Source organism: Rhinopithecus bieti, unplaced genomic scaffold (genome assembly GCF_001698545.2).
Source record: "Rhinopithecus bieti isolate Rb0 unplaced genomic scaffold, ASM169854v2 scaffold_12088, whole genome shotgun sequence".
In the NCBI taxonomy this organism is placed as follows: domain Eukaryota; kingdom Metazoa; phylum Chordata; class Mammalia; order Primates; family Cercopithecidae; genus Rhinopithecus; species Rhinopithecus bieti.
In genome coordinates this window covers 48,376-72,042 of record NW_016807975.1, presented here as the reverse complement: position 1 = coordinate 72,042, position 23,667 = coordinate 48,376, and the positions used below count along the sequence as shown (strand labels likewise).

General features: G+C 36.6%; 1 protein-coding gene and 1 pseudogene across 1 annotated transcript; one reads left to right on the top strand and one right to left on the bottom strand.

Moving 5' to 3' along the window:
• Positions 1-22,449, top strand: part of LOC108537134 (olfactory receptor 13C2-like) — a 23,272-nt pseudogene extending 823 nt beyond the window's left edge.
• LOC108537148 (olfactory receptor 13C9) lies at positions 8,531-13,513 on the bottom strand. Its single transcript, XM_017884295.1, has 2 exons — positions 13,365-13,513; positions 8,531-9,506 (listed from the first exon to the last, which is right to left on the bottom strand). The coding sequence occupies exon 2, from the start codon at positions 9,485-9,487 to the stop codon at positions 8,531-8,533; it is 957 nt and encodes a 318-aa protein (XP_017739784.1). The 5' UTR covers positions 9,488-9,506; positions 13,365-13,513.
• Positions 22,450-23,667: the final 1,218 nt, after the last annotated feature.

Genomic DNA, 23,667 nt, shown 5'->3' with positions numbered 1-23,667 from the left:
AAAAAAAAAAAAAAAAAAAAAAAAAACTGTGATTGTTCAGAAAGAAGATTTCAATATGGTAATTTGATAGCAGTTGATTTTGATACTTTATATTTTGCTAGAAAAGTACTCATTTCTGTAACAAATGCTTTGTCACAGAGTTGCATTTGATCTTTATAATTCTTGTGTCCTCCCTCACATGAAAAGTTCTCATTTTCATTATGATGCCTGTTTGACTTTCTTTTTTTCCTTTATTTGACTCCCAAGGGGTTTTCCTATATAACAAGTCTTTAAAAAAAAAAAAAAAAAAACAGCTTTAGGATAGATTTATCCTCTTGACTTTTGCATTTCATTAAGTTTCTGTCTTCATAAGTTTCTTGTTTATTTGGATCTATTTTCTAATTTTCTGATTTCTAATTTCTATTTTCTATATTCTAATACTATTTTCTAATTTCTTGAAATAAGAAAATTCTTATTTCCTCCTCCTTACTCCTCTATTTCTTGCTCTAATGAAGGCACTTAGAGTACTTTTTGTTTTATTATAGATTTAGTATTTTATGAGAATTTTTTTACTGGTTTCTAGATAATTATTTTCATTTTTCTGTTTAGTTCCTCTTAAATCCAAACATCTTTCTTCATTATTCAGTGATTAGGTATTTTCATTCTATCTTTATTATTTTTTTCCTTTTTATTTTAATTTATTTATTTATATTTTTTTCTGAGACAAAGTCTCGCTCTGTCATTCAATCTGGGGTGCAGTGGCACCATCTTGGCTCACTGTAGCCTCTACCTCCCTGGTTCAAGTGATTCTCCTGTCTCAGCCTTCTGAGTAGCTGGGACTACAGGCATGCACCACCACGCCTGGCTAATTTTTGTGTCTTTGGTAGAGACAGGGTTTCTCCGTGTTGCCCTTGCTGGTCTTGCACTCCTGAACTCAAGTGATCTGCCCACCTCAGCCTCTCAAAGTGCTGGGGTCAGAGGCATGAGCCACCACGCCCAGGCCCATTTTATTTTAGTAGAAAACCTGACCTATAATTCTCTAGTTATGAACTTTTGTGCAGCCAATTACATGATGTATGTTGTAAATGTTAACAAAAAAATGTGATTTCTCTTTGGGAAAATACATAGTTTTAAATACATGGACAAAACATGTATACATGTAAAATTTATTAAATATATTATTAAAATCTTTGAAATAACCTATTTTCTGCCACCTAGATTTAATGAATTCTATGTAAATATTGTTATCAAATTCTTGTATACCTAGGATCCTTTTGTTATATAGGCTTAGTTTCTATGTTGTTTAGTGTAGATAGATTTATGCTTAATATATCATCTTCATAAATTATAACTTATTGTTAATGATGTATCTTTATTCTATTTGACACTTTAAAGTTTAATTCTACTTTTATGATATTGAGATTACACTCCCGCATTCTTTTAGTTTGCTTTTGTCTGCTATCTCTTTGTACAACTTATTTTTAACTTCTCTTTTTTACTTTATTTAAAGCATACTACTTTTAAATAACAAATATCTGAGTACGTTTTAACTACTTTTTAAATGTTGGAGTCATTTATGAGAATATTCAGACTATTCTATTTACTTTAACAATTATTAATGTACTACATCTTATTCTTTCCATCATGCTTTATTTTTATTATTTGAATTATTGCATTTTCTTTTTCCCACTTTTTTATTTTCGCTAGTTGATGAAGTTGTCATTCACTATTTGTTTTCATTAACTTGAACACTGCTCATTTTTTTCATTCAGTAAGTGATTGCCTTCTTTTTCTCTCGTCTCATAATTTAACTTCTAAGGCCATAAACTGTTTTCTCCAGTAGAGTGTGCTCTAATCACCTTAATTATCCCTGAAATGGACATGAAGCCAAAACTCAGAATACTTTTGCTCCCCCACTTTTATCCTAATCTCCTAATTCCTAGGTTTTACTGGTAGAATACTTACAAAGTCCTTACAATCTGCCTTTCTGAGAGTTCTTTTTCAACCTTTAGATTATACAAGCTTGGATAGTCAATGTGTCTACCTGTCAATACATCTATTCATTGATCATCACTGATCCTTGAGGATTGTATTTATTGTTTTGTGTTTGATTATAGTATATTTGCAGAAATTTTCCTCAGATGAGAATGTGAGTAATATATACTCAGATCAATCCCTATAGATTATCAAATGTCTTCCTTTTATCTCGCAGGCAAAAGTTCATGAATTTTGACCTACACATTCTGTGTCTGGGATGTAGCTTAAGGAAATAATATAGTTATATACAAAATGAAACACATAGTTATATATTTTATATATAGAAAATATGTTACATATAACATAAATATATGAATTATTATATATACAGTATACACACAAATTGTGCCTGTTATCATTAATTGACATATCTTTATCCTATTTGATACTTTATTAGCTGAAAAGAATATTTAAGAAACCAGTGACCAAAATGCCAGGGAACTTTCAACAGAAATTCTCTAATACCTTCCACTCTGTGGCAATATTTATCAAAATAACTAATACATACATATAACATTTGACCACAGACTTACTTCTCAGTAATTATCATACAGATATACTGGCACATGTCAAAGTGATTTTAGTACAAGTGGATTCATTAAAGTATTATTTGTAACAGCAGATGTAGCAAACAATTTAAATTTCCACAAGAAGAAAACATAGAAACAATGCAACACTATACTGCTGTCAAAAGCAGTAAGGAAGTTTTGTGCACTGATGAGGAAAGATCTTCAAGAAACATTAAATGGAAAAGTAATCGTCAAACAGTGTATACGGCACACTATCATTTGTGTAAAAAAGATTATATATGTATATGTGTATATATACATGCACATATTTTTGCTCACACATAGAGTATCTCTAGAAAAATAAACAATAGCTTGTTATCCCCACAAAAGGGAATATATAGCTTATTAATTGGGGTGGGAGTGTTAACAGTATATCCTTTAGTACATTTTTAAAATTTTGAATCTTGTGAATATATTTCCTATTAATAAAATAATATTTAAGCTAAAGAGTTCTTGTTTGTGGATTCCTAGCCTTTCTCCTTTCATCTTTCCAATAGCACACTACATTAATGCCATCCATTGCCGTAGGACATAACCACATATGTTTGAAAATTGTTCTAACTTGTTCAATATCACACACGAAATGGTAATTGCTGAGGATGAACAGGTACTTTATAGTCACATTCCCAATACTTAAGATAATTTATTTAGTATCAATAGGACTTGCAGTACTATGTCTCATTTCCTACCAACAAGCTCTAGGCTATTCTTTGACCTGGCTTAGGGTCTAACATCCAATTCCATGTCACTTTTTTTCCACTAAACATGTTAATGTTTTTATGATCTAAGAAAGTTCCTGGAATAAAATTACATCTCAGTACATTTTGGCTATTATTCTTTTCCGTTTTCAGGTTCAAGGAGTCTTTTATCTTCAGAATCCTTCTTCCACCTAACATTATGAGGTAGTTTGCTCTGAATCTCAAGTCCATCTTCTCAATTTCAAGACATAATTAGTCTCCTCAGGATCACTTCAAACCCAACCTGATTTCCCTATTCTAATTCCTCCTATCATTCTGTAACTTTTTATAAAATTTACATTTTCTAGAATTTTTCAGATTTTCTTGACTAAGATATTAACTACTTGAGACCCCAAAGAGTATTTTGCAATGTGGAGTTCTTTGAATAATGGAGATTATATGCACACCTGTAAAAATCTGCTCTCTGCAAAAATCATTGTTTCATGAGCTACCTCTGTGCTACAAGATACACTATCAAGCATATTTCATAATATTGTCAAGGTCACAGACTTTGGAGGAGGCTTGGTTCAAATGTCATCTCTGCCCCTTATTAACTAGGTGACCTGGACATGTCTCTGATTGCTGTCGTCATCAGCAGAATGAAGATATGGACGACATCTATACCATGTACTTATGCATAAGATTAAATGAAATGATGTGTGTAACTCACTTAGCACAGGAATGGTTCCTCTTGTTAGTGGTTTCCTTCATGCTTGTCTTTTATGACTTTTCATTCTGTTAAGAGTTTTTTTACATCCCTGAACTAGTCATTTTCATCCTTCCATGAGGTCAGGGATATGTAGCTTACTTAGTCAGATTGCACACAATGTTCCAATAAATGGTATTATTTTCATTTCTAAAAAATTCTGATACATTTTATCACAGTCACTCCAACCCTTTGGATGCCAGTGAATTAGGTGGCAGAAAAGAAAAATTATCCATTTATAAAATTTATAAAATTACCTTTTATCGGAGTCAATCTATTTCATAAAAAAGATAGGGGTTTTTTCATGTTGATAAGTTTATTGTGTCCTCTTATACTTGATGGTTTTATTGGATATAAAAACTTGTCTTTTTTTTTGAAGCCTTTATTATTATTATTATTATTATACTTTAAGTTCTAGGATACATGTACACAACGTGCAGGTTTGTTACATATGTGTACATGTGCCATGTTGGTGTGCTGCACCCCTTAACTCATCATTTATATTAACTATAAAAGATAGGATTTTAATAAGGTGCCACTGTGTTCCTAGTTTGAAAACTTAACATGGCTGAGTTTTTCTTGACTAAAACTATTTTAACATCTTGAGCAAGCCTATTAACATAAAAGAGGAAAAGGAAAGTTACTATGACCTAATGACAGAAAAGCAAATATTCAAAATAGTCACCAAAACTAATGCAAGCACATAAGGATATTCCCTAAGATGGTCTCTTTCTGACTGTGCATTCCTTTGGCAAATTATATGTTTCAGATCCCAGGAGATTATTTAGCTTTTTTTTAGTTTTCCAAATTTGTCATAATGTTCTCATCACATGATATTGTTGTATAAAGGGTCCCTGGCACAGTATGTAGCACACAGTCCAACTTGTTCACGGGTAACTGAATCAAATGGACCTGAGTTACCACTAGGGAACCACAGTCAAGGATTTGTTTAATATGAATTCTATACTAAAGAACATACAATCTACTATTTACTGTGTAATGAGCTTTAATTAGCTAAAGTAGATGACACAGTGTCCAAGTACTTTGTAATGTCATAAAAAACTGCACACTGACAAAAAGTAATTCATAAGGGCTGGGCAAATTCAGATTTTGTTCAATTGCCTTTGCAAGCAGAACTGCTCTTCTGGTCTCACGGCTTTTATTTTGTTCCTACTACATTCCAGCGAATAGACACTTAAATTCCATTTCCAGTATTCAAAGTCACTCTCAAATGAGGAAAAAAAAAATCTCATTTTCAAACTGATTTAACCGATCAGTCCAAGTCTGGCTTACAGTTGAAACATTGTTCTTGTTTTTGCAATAACTAACCTCCAAACCAGAGGTTGTCTCTCTCTATAGGTTGCAACAGCAACAGACAATTTTGTCTTACTTTTCTACTTGCAGCCAGTCTTCATAGCCACTCATTAGTAGCTGAATCTCCAAAGAGGCAAGAAGAGTGAGTAATCATTTTGTCGTAGAAATTGATTGACTAGTTGATGTTTACAGAAACATGGTGTTATGGACATGATTACTAGGATAAAGTGTCATGAAATTCCTCTAGTTCAGAAAAAGTATTATCAGATTCCTCTAGTTTAAAAACAGAAAGAAAACTAGTATTTGGCAATAAATTTTAGGAATAGGGCAAATTGAATTTGCCTCTGAAGTGCATGCTGAAATACCACCCCATTGTGGAAACCCACAAATTCCTAAAGATCTGCCTCAGGATTTAAGAAACAATTTAAATAATCTGCTCTTAAGGACTCTTCTAAACCTCTGTGCATAACTTTAAATTGCCTGCAAGATGAAAGGTGTATAAAACTTATGTAACTTCAGAAATAAAGCCCTGAAGACCTAATTATGGGAGGCCTATTACTCTATTTCATACGCAAAATCAGAAGGGAGCTCCTCTCTCTCTCTCTCTCTGTCTCAGTCTCTCTCTCTATCTCTCTCATCATTTTGGAAGTATAATTGATGTTTTCTGCACACAAATTGTCCATTCACCTTATGGATTTAGTTTACAGTAAAAGCTGACTCTGAATAAACATATATTTATAGATAGTGTGAAATAATATGCATTCAGTAAAAACTACTTCAAGAACCCATACAACCATTCTATTTTGCACTTTCAGCACAGTATTCAATAAATTACTTAGGATATTCAACACTTTAATACAAAATAGGCTTTGTGTTACATGATTCTGCCCACCCATAGGCTAATGTAAGTCTTCTGAGCATATTTAAGGTAGGCCAGGCTAAGCTGTGATGTTTGGCAAGTTAGATATATTAAATGCATTTTCAATGTATGATATTTTCATGTAACGAAGAGTTTATTGGTAGACTCTTTGACATTGATATATTTTCATTTATTCTAATGGTGATACATGCTGTAAATAAAAGAATGAAAGGACAGAAGAAAGAGAAGGAAGGAGGAATGGGAAAAGGATAAAGGAAGGAAGGCAGGGACAGAAAGAGAAGGTAAAAGAAGGCAAGAAAAGAAAAGATATCCTCAAGCAGTATATAATGCTGTAAGAAAATGTGACCCATACACCATGGAATACTATGCAGCCATAAAAAAGGATGAGCTCATGTCCTTCACAGGGACATGGATGAAGCTGGAAACTATCATTCTCAGCAAACTGTCACAAGGACAGAAAACCAAACACCGCATGTTCTCACTCATAGGTAGGAATTGAACAATGAGGACACCTGGACACAGGGCAGGGAACATCACACACCAGGGCCTGTCACGGGGTGGGGTGTTGGGAGAGGGATAGCATTAGGAGAAATACCTAATGTAAATGATAAGTTGATGGGAACAGCAAACCAACATGGCACATGTATACCTATGTGACAAACCTGCACATTGAGCACATGTACCCTAGAACTTAAAGTATAATTTAAAAAAGGTATAAATCTGATACAAGACTATGGAGCTACCTCAGTCATCCCAGAGAATTAATGAGGGTGGCTGGATTTAAGTTGTGAAGGAAAACAAAATTAGAATTTGAGCATTCAAGACAACCTGCCTGTGGGTCAAACATAAAATGCCTGACTTCCAGGGTTTTCTTCCTACCGGGAATTCTTAGTGGGTGCAAAAAGTCCAATGAACTGGTGTATGGGAACTCATAGATTCTCATAGCCTATTTTGTCAGGATGTAAATTTAATTATCAACGATCTCAACTCTTGCCATCAGATTTAATCTGTAAACAACTATGATGGATATATTTAAATATAGTTTGTGACTGTTTAATATTCCTTCCACTAAAATTAGCAAGTGAACTTGGGAAGATTAAATGAGTGACTAAACCCAAAAGATTCCACAAGCAGGTAATTCTTATTTGTCTGTGTAAAACATGTTCATGCCCAATATAATCTACATTCACTGGTCCATTAATAAAAATTGATTCAGCCGAACTGATTACCTAGAATGTGGTTCACTTCTGAGCACACTCTGTCATTCATCTTGGGCTGTAAATTTAAAATGTTCTTCACATAGAGTAAAAAGTTGACATAAAAACCAAGGAAAAGCAAGATAGTGTCTGACATTCCCAAATCCTCTTCTTCCTCAAATCAACCTGGTTAGTAACAGAGACAAGACATGAATAGTATTCGTACTAAAAATTAAAAACTTGGACATTCTTCTAAGACTTGGAAAAATGTTGGAATTTCCTTGGGATAGCAAAGAAATCTGGCATCTTCTAAATGGGCATTCTAAATGGCATCTTCTAAATGGGCATTGACATTCCATTCAACCCAAAACTAGTCCACGTTATTATGTGGACCAGTAGACTGATTTTCAAACCCATTTTTAATTTTGCAAAATGTTCTTTATGCGAAAGCCAACTTATAAGTTAAAGCAAAGAAGACCATAAAGCAGGATATCCTGATTGACTGCATAGGCCCTGCGTTTAAACTCTATTTATCTACTCCGTCTTGACAGTCCCAAATACTCAGCTTCACAAAAAAAAAAAAAAATTAAATACAGAACAAGAAAATAGTATTTAATGAGTCAACAGGATCTGAAGATTAATGTGAAACTATAACACAAGGCTTGCCACTGGAAAATGTGAGTGCAGTATGTTGGGTATTTTCTGTTTTGCTTTTTCTACAACAGAGGCCTTTATTTATTTTGAAAGATTCAATGAAATGTTGTCTATGAAATAATGTTATGTAAAAAAGTGAACATAAAAAGGCACATTGCACCCAATTCCAATGCAGGGAAAAAAAAAAAAACATACTATGAAAGATACTGTTCAAAATGTTGAAAAGTGGCCATTTCCTACTACTAGAGTAATAGGTAACTCCTCTTTCTTCTTCATTCTACTGCCCTGTATCTTGCAAATTCTCCAGAGTGGACATGCAATAATTTTGAAATGCTGTATCTCATTATTTTAATGTAACATATGAAAATGCAGAAAACCAGTAAAAGTATCCAAAATTCTAACATAATTCTGAAGTTTCAACAATATCGAATGTGTTCATATTCCAGTATATTTTGCACTCACTTGCTAAAGAACCTTCTGTTCAGTAGGTGTTTCACTGCCTCCTTCACATCCTTGTTTCTAAGACTGTAGATTAAAGGATTCATCATGGGAGTCATCACCCCATAGAACATGGATATAATTTTGTTGGTAGCATCCAAGTCATCTGAATTAAATGTCTCCTTAGACTTGGGCTTCATGTACATGGAGAGGATGGTCCCATAGAATATTATGATCACAGTCAGATGGGCTGAGCAGGTAGAGAAAGCTTTGCTTCTCCCCTCAGAGGAGTGAATCTTAAGGATGCTGGAAATGATTAATGAGTAAGAGATAATAATCAAGAGCAGTGGCATCAGTGTGAACAATATTGTGGCCACGAGCATGATGAACTCATTGCCTGAGATGTCAGCACAGGCCATCTTCACGACAGCCAGAATTTCACAGGAGAAATGATTGATGACATTATTCCTGCAGAAAGGCAATTGTACTAGAAATGTAGTTTGTACTGCAGAGTTGACAATGCCTGCAAACCAGGATCCAACAGCCATGGGTACATAGGCATCCTTGCTCATGATGATGGGATATCTCAGAGGGTTGCAGATAGCCACATAGCGGTCAAAGGCCATCATGCCCAGGAGCACACACTCTGTTGTTCCCATGGCCAGGCCAAGGAACATCTGCACTGTATAGCCAGAAAGGGAAATGGTCTTTCTTTCTGAAAGCAAGCTCACCAAGGTGGAGGGAATAGAGGTGGTGGTGTAGCAGATGTCCAAGAAGGAGAGGTTCCCCAGAAAGAAGTACATAGGGGTGTGAAGGTGAAGATCCAAGATGCTGATTAAAATGAGAGTACCATTGCCTAGAAGGATGACCACATACATTAAGAAGATTAGCACAAAAAAGAGTAACTCGAGCCTTGGGTGTCCAGAAAGTCCCTTCAGAAAAAATTCCACCAGAATGGTTTGGTTTTCCCATTCCATTTAATTGTCTCTCTTTTACCTGTAAGAAGTCAAAAAAAATTTTTTAATATAATTTATTTACATGGTAAATGCAAGTATACCAATATACAAATATAAAATTTTCCATGAACCCAATAAAAGTATTGAAGAAAGAGAGAAAATAGGGAAGACGAGGAAGGAATATAAGGAAAGGGAATGAAAAGAATTAACAATGCAGGTAGAGAAATAAGAGGGGAAAGCTTGTGATATTGATCACTCTTGGCCAGGAACTTTGTGATTTTTTTTTCACATGTTGCTTCCTTTAAACTCCACATTATCATTTGAAAGATAAGAAAACCTTCAGTGAGAGAGAGTTCAGCCTAAAATCATATAACTAATGTGTAGCACAGCCTAGACTCCAAGACTACCTGCTTGTGGCCCATACTTGCCTGAGGTTTTTTAATGAATTATAAAAGCAATACAGAGTATATTGCATAAGAGATTTGGTAATTTACTTTAAAACCTCACTCCCAGGTCAGAAGAACTCAAAAATAACCCACGTGTATTCCAACACTGAAAGAAGTGTGTCAATCTGGAGGTAGAATCATCAGAAATGAACCCAACCAGTGATTACTGTGTTCCTGATTATCCAGAGAACACGACCAATTCACATAAAGCCCAATAATCCAAAATCCTAGTGTTAAATTGCAAACACCTTTTTCTTTGGTTAGAGGCGGAATTTTTTTGCTGTTTTTTAAAATTATCATACAGTTAGATGTCATACCATAAATTGACTTTTTATCTTTCAGAGTGTGGTTCTATGAATTATAAAACTCGTATAGATTCATATAACCACGGCCATAACCAGAACACAGAACTCTTCTGTTACCCCAAAATGCTTCTTTGTGATATTGTTTTCTAGTCACCTCTTCCACCTACCTATACATCCTGGCAACCACTGATATTTTCTATCCCTATAGTTTTACCTTTACCAGAATGTCATATAAATAGAATCATATGAGCCACTGGAGTTGGGCTTCTTTCACTTAAAGCCTCTGAGATCCATTCAAATTGTTACTGCTAAATAGTATTCTATTGAGTAGATTACTGTATTTTGCCTATCTGTTCATCTTTTGAAGGACATTTGGATTGTTTCCAGTTTTTGGCAATTATGAAAAGAGCTACTGTAAATATTTCTGCCTCAATTTTGTATGACCAAAAGCTTTTTTTTTTAGAATAAATATCCAGGAATGAGATAATAAGCATGTTTAAATGTATAAGAAGCTGCCAAACAGTTTTACAGAGTGGCTGTACCAGTTTTGCATTTCAACCAACAATGTATGAGAGCTCCCCTTGCTTTCCATCTCATCATTTAATATTGTCAGTAATTATTTATTCATTCTAATAGATATATATTCATATTTAATTATGATTTTATTTTACATTTCCTTGATGACTAATGATGTTGAACCTCTTTCTATATTTTTTCCATACTTTAGTAAAGTATCTGTTCATATCTTTTGCCCCGTTTTTTTGTTAACAAAATGGGGGTCTCACTGTTTTTCCCAGGCCATCCTCAAACTCCTGGCCTCAAGCCATTCTCCCTCCTCCGCCTCCTGAGTAGCTGAGACTATAGATTCTTATAACCACCAACTTAACCAGAATACAGAACTACAGGCATGCACCACCCTGCTGGTTCTACTGTTCATTTTTAATTGAGGTTTTTTTTCTGGTTGAGAGTTCTTTATATATTTTGGATATGAATTATTTATCATATGACTTGCATATATTGTTTCGTAGTAGCTGGTTTGTCTTCTCATTCTCTAATGGAAAGACCTTTTAGTTGCCATTTTAATTGGTTGCTGCATAAGTCCCATTGAACATGATGCAAAGAAAGCCTATGACTAAAGAGACATGTTCTGACAGCACATCTCACTTTGGGTAATACTGCAGGAAAAAATCCACTGGAAAATAGCCATTCCCCGGGAATTGGGAATGGTGGATTTTGCTTAATCTTGCCTCAGAAAGTCTCAAGCTATCTCTTAATTTTTCCTCAGGAACAGTCATTTCTCCCAACCCCACCACCCCTCTACACAAACAAATTTCCAGTAGTATCATTGTCCATTGATGAAAATGCTCCACTTAGTTCACAAAACAAAAGGAATTTCTGAAAACAAACCAGGCACTTAACACATAGGCCATTTTTCTTTATTCACAAAGCTTGGCACAAGTTTAAGGTCTAAATTGAGTTCTTTGAACCTATTTCAACCAGCATCTAATTAACCAGATCTGCCTTTGGCCATTATAAGGGTATTTCTCCTTTCAGTCTATTTTGCCCCTTATTTCCATCAACTCCACTTTTTACACTTTGAGATTCTTTTATACCCTAGAAATACATCCTTTTTTATCTAAATCCTAGATTCACTTTTTAAATGCTATGTTATAAATAAAGCCACCTCAATTCCAATTCCCTGTTAAATTGTGACTGAGAAGCAATTTCATGGTAAGAAACATTCTTCTAACCACTGCCACAATGCAGCTATTATTGTGTCAAGTCCACTTTGTCTAATAGAGAGGACAAGTGCTTAAGTCCTATCGTGGTGAGTTACTAGCTGTGACCATGGGCAATTTATAAATTCTCTGAATCTCACTATCTTCATCTATAACGTGGGGGTCTTAATAGGCTTATAATGGGGTTCTCGGGAGAATAAATAGGCAATGCATGTAAAGTACATAGTATGTAGTAAGCACTATTTTTGTTTCTTTTTATCTTCTACTGACTTGTTCTTCTCTCAAATATTCTTTTATATCTCTGTCACCAGTATCAACCGCTGCACAAGTATCTTCGGAATTTCATCAATCACACTTTCTCAGGTATCAAGTCTCCTTTCATCTAACTCAACCTATTTTTTTTATCACATCCATGATATGAGATGGATGCGCATTTTACCAAAGTCTACTCACTTTGCAGTGAACAGTGTTATACCATTACAACAAAAGTCCATTGCAGTTTAAAACAAGGAACGTATAGGGTGACATTTTTAAATAGAGACTATTTCAATTCATTCATCTAAAATCTAAATGTGTGTGTGTATCTCACAAATGTTACATCTAAAGTCACCATACAAATGCATTACCAGCAACAAAAAAAATTAAAAATATTCAAACTTCTCCAAAATACTCAGGCAAGCATAAGAAGTCAAAATTCTTCCTATTAACTAAAGACTCATTGCTCCTCTTCATTTATGTTTTTCACAAATTCAAAGATATATTCAAGAACAAGTAATAAAGTATTTGTGTTTCAAATAGTATGCCTAGTTAGAGGTTCTGGGACAGGGACTATGCTAGAACATTGTCTACTTATGGTTAGTATTGGATGAACATTTGCTAAACTGAATAAAATCAAACTGAATTGGTGCTGTGATTTAAATGGCCACAGAATCAGAACTTTGGTGGTAACAGACTTCTTTGCATTCTGGATCAAGGGTACAGATTGGCAGCCTATTGAGCAGCAGAAGAGAGATGATACTGTTAGATACATATCTGTGTGCTTGTAATAAAGTAAGAACCACAAAACTATATTTTGATCAATAAATCTTTATTCCCAGTTAGAAATTATAAACCTATTCCCCGGTAGGACTGTTCATGAAAACAACTATACACCTAAACATCATCTGTTTTGAATGCTCAGATTACTTTGGATATGCAAGTAGTCTTTCAGTAATATTTTTTCTTTTTCTCAATTTTCTAACTATATCTGAGACAATCCTCTTGGATTTTTTAACTTCCTGTACACTTTCTCTAATAAGAAATATCACATTTTCAAAAGACATGGCTTATTTCAATTCATTTCATAAGGCTAACCACCCCCCACCCCACCCCCTTAGATTTGTGTTAGTAGTATGGCTTCAGCAATTACCTCTAAATGGAAGGTCAGCTCACTTCCTAGGTTGCAATGCACAGCAGATTGTTTTGCCTTGATCTTCTATTTTTAGGCTGTTCAACAAAATTTCCTGTGAAGCTGATGAATTTCTGAAGAAGGGATTACTGTTTGGAAGCCATAATGACACAGGGTATATTATCTGTAAAACATTGATAACAAAGGTATTATTTCTAAATTGTTTCAAAACTGCATACATTACATCAGATACATTTACAAAGGGAGAGTAATTTTGTTCTGCTAGTTCAAAAGTAAGAGGAGAAGAAAATATTGGGCAGTTCATTTTGTGAATATGGCACATTTCATTTGCCCTTGAAGCCCTGGTGGAAACATTGTCCCGTTGAGAAGACCCAGTAAATTCTCCAAAGAATCTTCCTTGGGCCCAGGGAGGCAATTTAAATATTTCTTGCTCTCTGGGGCTTCTGCAAATTTCTAAGTCATAACTTTAAATTGCTTCAGGCAAAAGATATTCAAAACTTTTAGAAATTTCAAGAATAATGCCCTAAAGACTTAATTATATGAGACCCATTATTGTAATTTACATAACCAATCAGAAGTCTTGAACACATGTCTTATCACATTTTCAATCTATTACTATATACTGCTGAGATCTTTTCTCCAAATATATTCGAATGACTTGGTCCAGACCTTTTTTCATCCTATCATGTTGTCTTGTATTTAGTACAGTAGAAAGAACTCAGGCTACATTAAGTCTTGATTAATAATAATAATAATAATAATAATAGAATACAAATTTCTAGACCTCATTATAAGGGTTTTATAGATATGTCATTTGTTTTTGTTAAATTAATAAGTAAAGAAAAAACAAGTTTTAATGTACAACTAATCTAGAAATAATTGTATTTTGCTCTGAAATTGGAATTTAGATGTTATTGTAAATGTGGGTTGCATTTTGAAATTCACAACAAATTCAGAAATGTTTAAATCATACAATAGAAATGCAGAAGCTATTCAGCTTTTTTATTGTAACTCCAGAAGCTAATTTATAACTTCATCTCACTCCATACTGTAAGCATTTCCAAAAAATTCACCTAAACAGATATACCTCTATTCCCTAGATTTATTAGTATAAAAATCTTATCTAATTTACAATGGGAGGAGGCAATGCAAAAACCATCCCAGATCACAAGGAATTGCTTCCTGGCCATCTTAAGTTCAGATCTGTCACCACATGGCTAAGCTTCTGATATGGTTTAGCTGTGTCCCCACCCAAATCTCAACTTGAATTGTATCTCCTAGAATTCCTGCGTATTGTGGGAAGGACCCAGTGGGAGGTAATTGAATCATGGAGGCCGGTCTTTGCCGGCTATTCTCGCGATAGTGAATAGGTCTCATGAGATCTGACGGGTTTATCAGGGGTTTCCACTTTTGCTTCTTCCTCGTTTTCTCTTGCTGCCACCAAGTGAAAAGTGCCTTTCGCCTCCCACCGTGATTCTGAGGCCTCCCCAGCCATGTGGAACTGTAAGTCCAATTAAAACTCTTTTTCTTCCCAGTCTCAGGTATGTCTTTATCAGCAGCAGGAAAATGGACTAATACAGTAAATTGGTGCCAGTAGAGTGGGCGGTTGCCGAAAAGATCCCCGAAATTGTGGAAGCCACTTTGGAACTGGGTAACAGGCAGAGGGTGGAACAGTTTGGAGGGCTCAGAAGAAGACAGGAAAATGTGGGAAAGTTTGGGACTTCCTGCAGACTTGTTGAATGGCTTTACCCAAAATGTTGGTAGCGATATGGACAATAAGGTTCAGGCTGAGGTGGTCTCAGATGGAGACAAAAAGTTGTTGGGAGCTGGAGCAAAGGTGACTCTTGTCATGTTTTAGCAAAGACACTGGTGGCAATTTGCCCCTGTCCTAGAGATTTTTGGAACTTTGAACTTGAGAAAGATGATTTAGGATATTTGGCAGAAGAAATTTCTAAGCAGCCAAGTATTCAATAGGTAACTTGGGTGCTACTAAAGGCATTCAGTTTTATCAGGGAAGCAGAGCATAAAAGTTTGGAAAATTTGCAACCTGACAATGTGATAGAAAAGAAAAGCCCATTTTCTGAGGAGAAATTCAAGCCTGCTACAGAAATTTGCATAAGCAACCAGGAGCGAAAGTTAATCCCTAAGACAGTGGGGAAATTGTCTCCAAGGCATGTCAGAGGTCTTCCTTGCAGTTCCTCCCATCACAGGCTGGAGGCCTAGAAGAAAATGGTTTCACAGGCCCAGGGATCCCCTGCTTGGTGCAGCCTAGGGACTTGGTGCCCTGCATCCCAGCTGCTCTAGATGTGGCTAAAAAGGGCCAATGAAGAGCTCAGGTCATGACTTCAGAGGGGGTAAGCCCCAAGCCTTGGCAGCTTCCACATGGTGTTGAGCCTGCAAGTGTACAGAAGTCAAGAATTGGGGGTTGGAAACCTCCGCCTAGATTTCAGAAGATGTATGGAAACACCTGGATGCCCAGGCAGAAATTTGTTGCAGGGATGGGATACTCATGGAGAACCTCTGCTAGGGCAGTGCAGAAGGGAAAAGTGGTTTTGGAGCCCCCACACCGAGTCCCTACTGGGGCACTGCCTAGTGAAGCTGTGAGAAGAGGGCCATGGTCCTCCAGACCCCAGAATGGTAGATCCACCAACAGCTTTCACCGTTCACCTGGAAAAACCACAAACACTCAATACCAGCCTGTGAAAGTAGCTGGGAAGGAGGCTGTACCCTGCAAAGCCACAGGGTGGGAGCTGCCCAAGACCATGGGAGTGCACCTCTTGCATCAGCGTGACCTAGATGTGAGATCCAGAGTCAAAGGAGATCATTTTGGAGCTTTAAGATTTAACTGCCCTGCTGGATTTCAGACTTGCATGAGCTCTATAACCCCTTGGTTTTGGCCAGTTTCTCCAATTTGGAACGGTTGCATTTACCCAATGTCTGTACCCTCATTGTATCTAGGAAGTAACTAGCTTGCTTTTGATTTTACAGGCTCATGAGTGAAAGGGACTTGCCTTGTCTCAGATGAGACTTTGGACTGTGGACTTTTGGATTAATGCTGGAATGAGTTAAGACTTTGGGGGACCGCTGGGAAGGCATGATTGGTTTTGAAATGTGAGGACATGAGATTTGGAGGGGCCAGTAATGGAATTATATGATTTGGCTGTGTTCCCACCCAAATCTCAGCTTTAATTCTTTCTCCCAGTATTCGCATGTGTTGTGGGAGTGATATGGGAGAGGTAATTGAATCATGGGGGCCAGTCTTTCCCGTGCTATTCTCATGATAGTGAGTAAGTCGCATGAGATCTGATAGATTTATCAAAGGTTTCTTTTTTGCTTCTTCCTCATTTTCTCTTGCTGCCACCATGTAAGAAGTGCCTTTTGCCTCCCACCATGATTTGGAGGCCTCCCCAGCCATGCAGAACTGTAAGTCCAATTAAACCTCTTTTCCTTCACAGTCTCAGGTATGTCTTTATCAGCAGCAGAAAAATAGACTAATATAGCTTCTCTCCTAAGAAGAAAGTGGTTTTGGACTTCTGTGTTTTGTTTTGTAATTATGTATTTTTTTTTTTTTTAAGAAATAAAAAGGTGAGCTCTTTACTCATTTTTCCCTCCTCTTTCTTGCCAAGTCACAAGGGACCCCTAAATCCTATATCCAGCATTATTTAAGTAAAGCCTCCAAATCAGTCATGTCAGAACAGAGTTTCAAGCTAATGAGATTGTTCACTTACTTTATTTGGCAAAGTTTTAGTTACTGTTTTTTTAACCTATTTCATTAAACCTGGGACATAGGTCACATTTATATAAAATTAAAGGGTCCATTAAAGTATTCCTCTATCAGAAAAATGTTAAAAGTACAGTTATTTCTTCTGATATAACTTTGGATGTGAAAAACATCCTAATGGGCACGCAGCACAACTCAGCCTTTATGTGTGATCTCCAGATACCTAAAGAAATTGCCTATTAAATTTAAGATTTGACAGTTTCTACTGAGTCATCTTTCTTATATAATTATGCCCCTGCTTCCACTTTTTTTGAGTTACATTTTTCTTTTATCCCTATGTATTCATATTTATTTTAAAAACTTAGAAATTTCAGAAAAGATACCAAGATAAATTTTCTGGATATTCCTTTTTTCTTTTTTCTTTTTTNAAAAAGACAACAAAAAATATTTTCTTGTTTTTCTTTTTTTTTTTTTTTTTTTTTTTTTTTTTTTTTTTTTTTGAGACCTACTTTCACTCCTGTTGCCCAGGCTGGAGTGCAGTGGTACGATCTCAGCTCACTGCAACCTCTACCTTCCAGTTTCAAGTGATTCTCCTGTCTCAGCCTCCTAAGTAGCCGGGATTACAGGTGCCCGCCACCACGCCTGGCTAATTTTTGTATTTTTAGTAGAGACAGGATTTCACCATGTTGGCCAGGCTGGTCTTGAACTCCTGAGTTCATGATCTACCCGCATCAGCCTCCCAAAGTGCTAGTGCCGAGACCAGCTCGGTCGGGGAGACCCTAACCCAGCGACACTGGAGGAATTAAAGACACACATGCAGAAATATAGAGGTGTGGATTAGGAGATCAGGGGTCTCACAGCCTTCAGAGCTGAGAGCCTCAGAGATTTACCCACATTATTTATTGACAGCAAACCAGTGATAAGCATTGTTTCTATAGATTATAGATTTAAAATATTCCTTGCAGGAAATAAAGGGATGGGACGAAATAAAGGGATGGGTTTGGCTGGTTATCTGCAGCAGGAGCTTGTCCTTAAGGCACAGATCGCTTATGCTATTGTTTGTGGTTTAAGAATGCCTTTAAGTGGTTTTCCACCCTGGGTGGGCCAGGTGTTCCTTACCCTCATTCCAGTAAACCCATAACCTTCCAGCGTGGGCATCATGGCCATCACGAACATGTCACAGTGCTGCAGAGATTTTGTCTATGGCCAGTTTTGGGGCCAGTTTATGGCCAGATTTTGGAGGGCCTGTTCCCAACAGCTGGGAGCCACTGTGCCTGGCCTTTTGGATGTTTCTTTTCAGTCTTTATTCTGAATAAGTTTTCTTGCTTTAGGTTTTGGTTTTATAAACAATGCTAAATACTGTTTGGTTTTTCTTTTAACTACATTAACATAAGTATTTTATATTAATACAAATTCTTCAAAATGTTATTTAATAGTTACAAATATTCCAATAAATAAATGTACTATGATGATTTTATATTTCCCCTTCATCACAATAGACAAGTATAAAATGATAACAAAATTATCCAATCCTCCAAGTCCTATAAAATAATTTATTAGGGACTCTTGATAGTCTGAAATTTTCAATATCTTTACCCAAACAGAATATAAGACTTCACTTTAGAGGAAAAAAAAAATAAGTCCCAGAAGTCTCTAGCACGAAGTATTAAAACACAGTGCTTTTTCAATGATCAAACATTTGGAATCTATCAACTGATGTTTAAAGAAGTTACACTAGTTGGCCGGGCGCGGTGGCTCACGCCTGTAATCCCAGCACTTTGGGAGGCTGAGGCGGATGGATCACGAGGTCAGGAGATCAAAACCATCCTGGCTAACATGGTGAAACCCTGTCTCTACTAAAAACTTCAAAAAATTAGCCGGGCGCGGTGGTGGGCGCCTGTAGTCCCAGCTACTCGGGAGGCTGAGGCAGGAGAATGGCGTAAACCCGGGAGGTGGAGTTTGCAGTGAGCTGAGATTACGCCACTGCACTCCAGCCTGGGAGACAGAGTGAGACTCCATCTCGAAAAAAAAAAAAAAGAAAAGAAAAGAAAAAGAAGTTACACTAGCATTACAAGAGAAATACAAATAATGGCCTCTATGCTATTATCTTTTTTAAAAAAATGGATCAAAAGGGTTGGGTGGATTCCATAGGGATGTTTGTAAGTAAAATTCTTTGGGAATAACTGTCTTGAGGATGTTCGAGTACCAAATGTACTACCTCATTCTCAGCATAAAATAAATATTTTCTTAAAGCAACTTTAAAATAGGAATAAACATTTTGGAGGAAAGAGAAGGAATGGCTTTCCATTTAATTCATACTTTCCCTGAAACAGGTTTAGTATGAACCCCAGACTACTGATGTTTATTCAAAGCCTCTATTAGAATTTTGCTGTCCAACTGAGATTGCACTCCTATGGTCAATCAAATTCTAATCATACATAGTACCAAACAGGAGTATATCTTGTCCTATCCACATTTTCCTGCTCTACTTGGAGGCATGCATAGTTTAGGGAATCTTGAATTGGATGACAATCCTCCTTTCCAAAGTCAACAGGATTAGAAACTCTCTTCTATGTTGAACATTGTTTAATTAAGGAGCAGCATAACCTATTGGCAAATGACTATTATAAGGCAAATCCTATACCATAACCAAAACCATTGTTTGAAAATACTAAGTATTAATACCAAGTATACTCATCTATTGAGTCAATTAATTTATTTGTCTAGGGATATATTTTGCAGCTGAGGTAGAACACCATGCAGATGCAGAGTTGTTTTTAAAATGATATTCTGTGATGCATTTATTACAAACAAGAAGGTCACCCACTAATAGTTATCCATTAATTTTTTTAAGTTAAAGTCATTTTCTTTATGCTCTTTGGTTCACAACTCAGATTCTTGACCTGACTCAAAATTCCTTCTTTAGGAAAATATTGGTACTAACAATAAATTAAACAAGTAGAAGAAAATGACTTTCATATGTACAGAAATAAAAGGCAGGTTCTCCTGTGTGCAATTTGGTTGCTTTTAATTCTAAAATATCAAGAACTCAAAATTGTTTGCAATAAGCTATACAGAAGTCTTATCTCCACGTCTCACTAGAGTATTGTTTCACATCAGCTATCTAATTACTGTCCCACACACAATTAAAGCACCAATGGTCTTCTCTAAGGTATTAAAGAGAGATGGTCAGAGATACCTTGCTACTCAAAGTGTTCTGTATATGAACAGCATCAACATCACCTGGGAACATGTTGATAAATGCAGATCTCAGAACCCACGTCAGACCCACTGAATCAGAATCTTTTACAAAGATTCCCCAGGTGACTCCTGGGAATATTAAAGTTTGAGAAGCACAATGACTAAATCAGTTATGTTCTTCTTCAGTTGCACATTAGAATAACCTGGAGAGCATTATTTAAAAGATGTCTGATTCTCACCCAATGAAGTACAGTTAAAAAAAAATGGGATTTAAAATCAGAAAACTCAGATTTAAATAGCAGCCCACTCACACTATAATTTTATATAAATTTCATCTTTCAAGATTTCATTTCCCTCAGAGAATTATAGTGATGATAAAATGAGTAATGTGCGTGATCATATTTGTAAACTATAAAATCCTAAACCAATGGTATTGTTAATGATTTGTATGGTATAAATCCAAATAAATAAGTCTGTTGATCAGATTAAAGTATGCTCTCTCTGATGCTAATTTTTCAAAGTGGAGTTTGTGGATCAACTGTATCAGTAATAACCGACACTCGTTTAAAATGCAAATAGCTCTTCCCTTCCTCAGACCTCATGCCTCAATCTCAGGAAGTGAAATACAGAAGTTTGCATATTTAATGACCTACCAATATAGCTGAATTGCTTTAAGAGCTAAAAGAGGAATCCCATAAGCTAATCTCATTCCTGTTACCACTACTCCAGCTAGTACTAGCATAGTTGTTGGACCTCCAACTTCTATGACCTCTTACTTTACATAATATGGGACCACTCGTTTAACTCACATGCTGTGTCCTCTTCTGGATTATTCATACTCCAGTATGAAAAAGTACATGGAAAGGACTAATTGAACAACTGAGTTTGAGTTGATTCCCATAAGTCTCTCTGAGTACTCATAAGTTGACAAAAACTCCTTTTTGTCACATGCTTACTGGTGTATCCAGTGACCCTCTTGGGGAACAGAATCTAGATCATCCCACCACTCCTCGTTTCCAACCTATATTTATCCCATGGCAATCCCTCCTTCCTGGATATCTGGCTTACATCCTTTTTTACTCCCTCAATCCTGATAAACTTCCTATCAGAGGGAAAAAACAACTCCCTTTCACAGATTGTGTTATACAAATGTTTATCTTCTATTCCATGGGGTCCACAGAGTGTGTGCTCCTAGCAGTGAAGGCATATGATAACTGTGTGGTCATCAGCAAATTCCTGAGATACCCCCTCAATATAGATAAGGTGCTTTGGCCAGGTGCAGTGGCTCATGCCTGTAATCCCAGCATTCTGGGCGGCCAAGGCTGGTGGATCACTGGAGGTCAGGGGTTCAAGACCAGCTTGGTCAACACGATGAAACCCCATCTCTACTAAAGATACAAAAAATTAGCTGGGTGCGGTGGCAGACACCTGTAATCCCAGCTACTCGGGAGGCTGAGGCAGGAGAATCACTTGAACCCGGGAGGCCGAGGTTGCAGTGAGCCAAGATCGTGCCACTGCACTCCAGTCTGGGCAACAAGAGCAAAACTCAGTCTCAAAAATAATATAAAATAAACCAAACAAGGTGCTTTGTGTTTTCATGGCCGCTATCTCTTATGAATTAGGATTTCTCAACAGACTGGCACAAAATGTATTAACAGTTACATATGAATGTACTTTTGTGGAAAACATGTCATTAATCATTTTTATAAAATATTACAGTTGATGCATCTGGCCTGCATAGATATTTCCTTGAATGAGAATATAATAATATTGGCCAAAGTAAATTTTTTATTTACTTTATTACTACCATTTCAGTTCTTTATATTCAGTTTTTTATATTTTTCACTATCTATGCTGTATTGAAATCAATTCAGCTGAAGGAAGGAAAAAGATCTCTTCCACCCGTTCAGCCCACATAACAGTGGTGATTGTGTTGCATGGAACAATCCTCTTCGTGTACATAAAGGCAACATCTAATAGCACTACTTCAGAGAAACTGGTTGACTGTTCTATGGGGTAGTAATGCTCATGCTCAATCTTATCATCTATAGCCTGGGGAATATGGAGGTGCTTGGGGCTATGAAAAACTGGATCAGTATGAGTAGACCCTGGTGCTGGAAAAATGATGAGAATCTGACATCTTTGAGTTCATGTACAAAATAAGCTCACATATTTTGAGGCAAGAAGTTTAAATATAAATAGAACAAAAGAAATGACAATTATGTCTAGAAACAAAATTTCAGCATTAGAAAGAAGTTTCAACATTAATAATCTAATATTTCTCTTTAAGAAAATGACTGTGACCTCATAAAAATATAGAGACAAGTAATCTAAGAAGTTCATGTAAAGTTATGGGAATAAGACAAAGAATATTTGTAATTAAGCCTTTCCAAGAGAAGACAACATAAGTCCTTAACAAATAAAACATATTTGTCAGCCCACTTTGGAATACCTTTTACATATGTATTTGTTTATGCTTGTTTTTTTACCCAGGGACGTTATCTGGCCCTCACCTACATTTCTAGCTACATACTTCACCCTTTTCTGTCTATGCCCATATTGACTCCATCCCCCTTTCCATATACTGTCTTCCATTCTCTATGTATTTACACAATTATTTCAAGCTCTTTCACACCTAAGTGCAACAGTACATGCTACTTCTTCTGCATCATCACATTTCTCCTTCTTCTCTGGTAAAATCTCAGAAGACATGGGCAAAGTGTCATATCCTCTGCAAAGCCTTCCAATACTGTCATTAAAACAGCAAAACCAGGCCAGATGCAGTAGCTCATACCTGTAATCCCAGCACTTTGGGAGGCTGAGGCAGGCAGATCACGAGGTAAAGAGATCAAGACCATTCTGGCCAACATGGTGAAACCCTGTCTCTACTAAAAATACAAAAATTAGCTGGGTGTGGTGGTGTGCTCCTGTAGTCCCAGCTACTCAGGAGGCTGAGGCAGGAGAATCACCTGAACGCGGGAGGCGGAGGTGGCAGTGAGCCGAGATCACGCCAGTGCACTCCAGCCTGGGCGACGAGGGGGAATCTCATCTCAAAAAAAAAAAAAGAAAAGAAAGAAACAAACAACAACAAAAAAAGCTCTCAGCAAAGAGGGGACCCGAGAGTGGGTCGCCATCTGTCTGGCTCAGTCTAGCTGGCTTTTATGGGCTCAGAATGGGGGAGTGGGTGCTGATAGGGTCCATGCATGGTCTTGGAAAAAGCACCATTCAATTGGTTAAAAGGCATTGAGGAAGTTCTCACACCAGTCCACCAGCCTTGGCCGCCCAGAATGCTGGGATTACAGGCATGAGCCACTGCGCCTGGCCAAAGCACCTTATCTATATTGAGGGGGTATCTCAGGAATTTGCTGATGACCACACAGT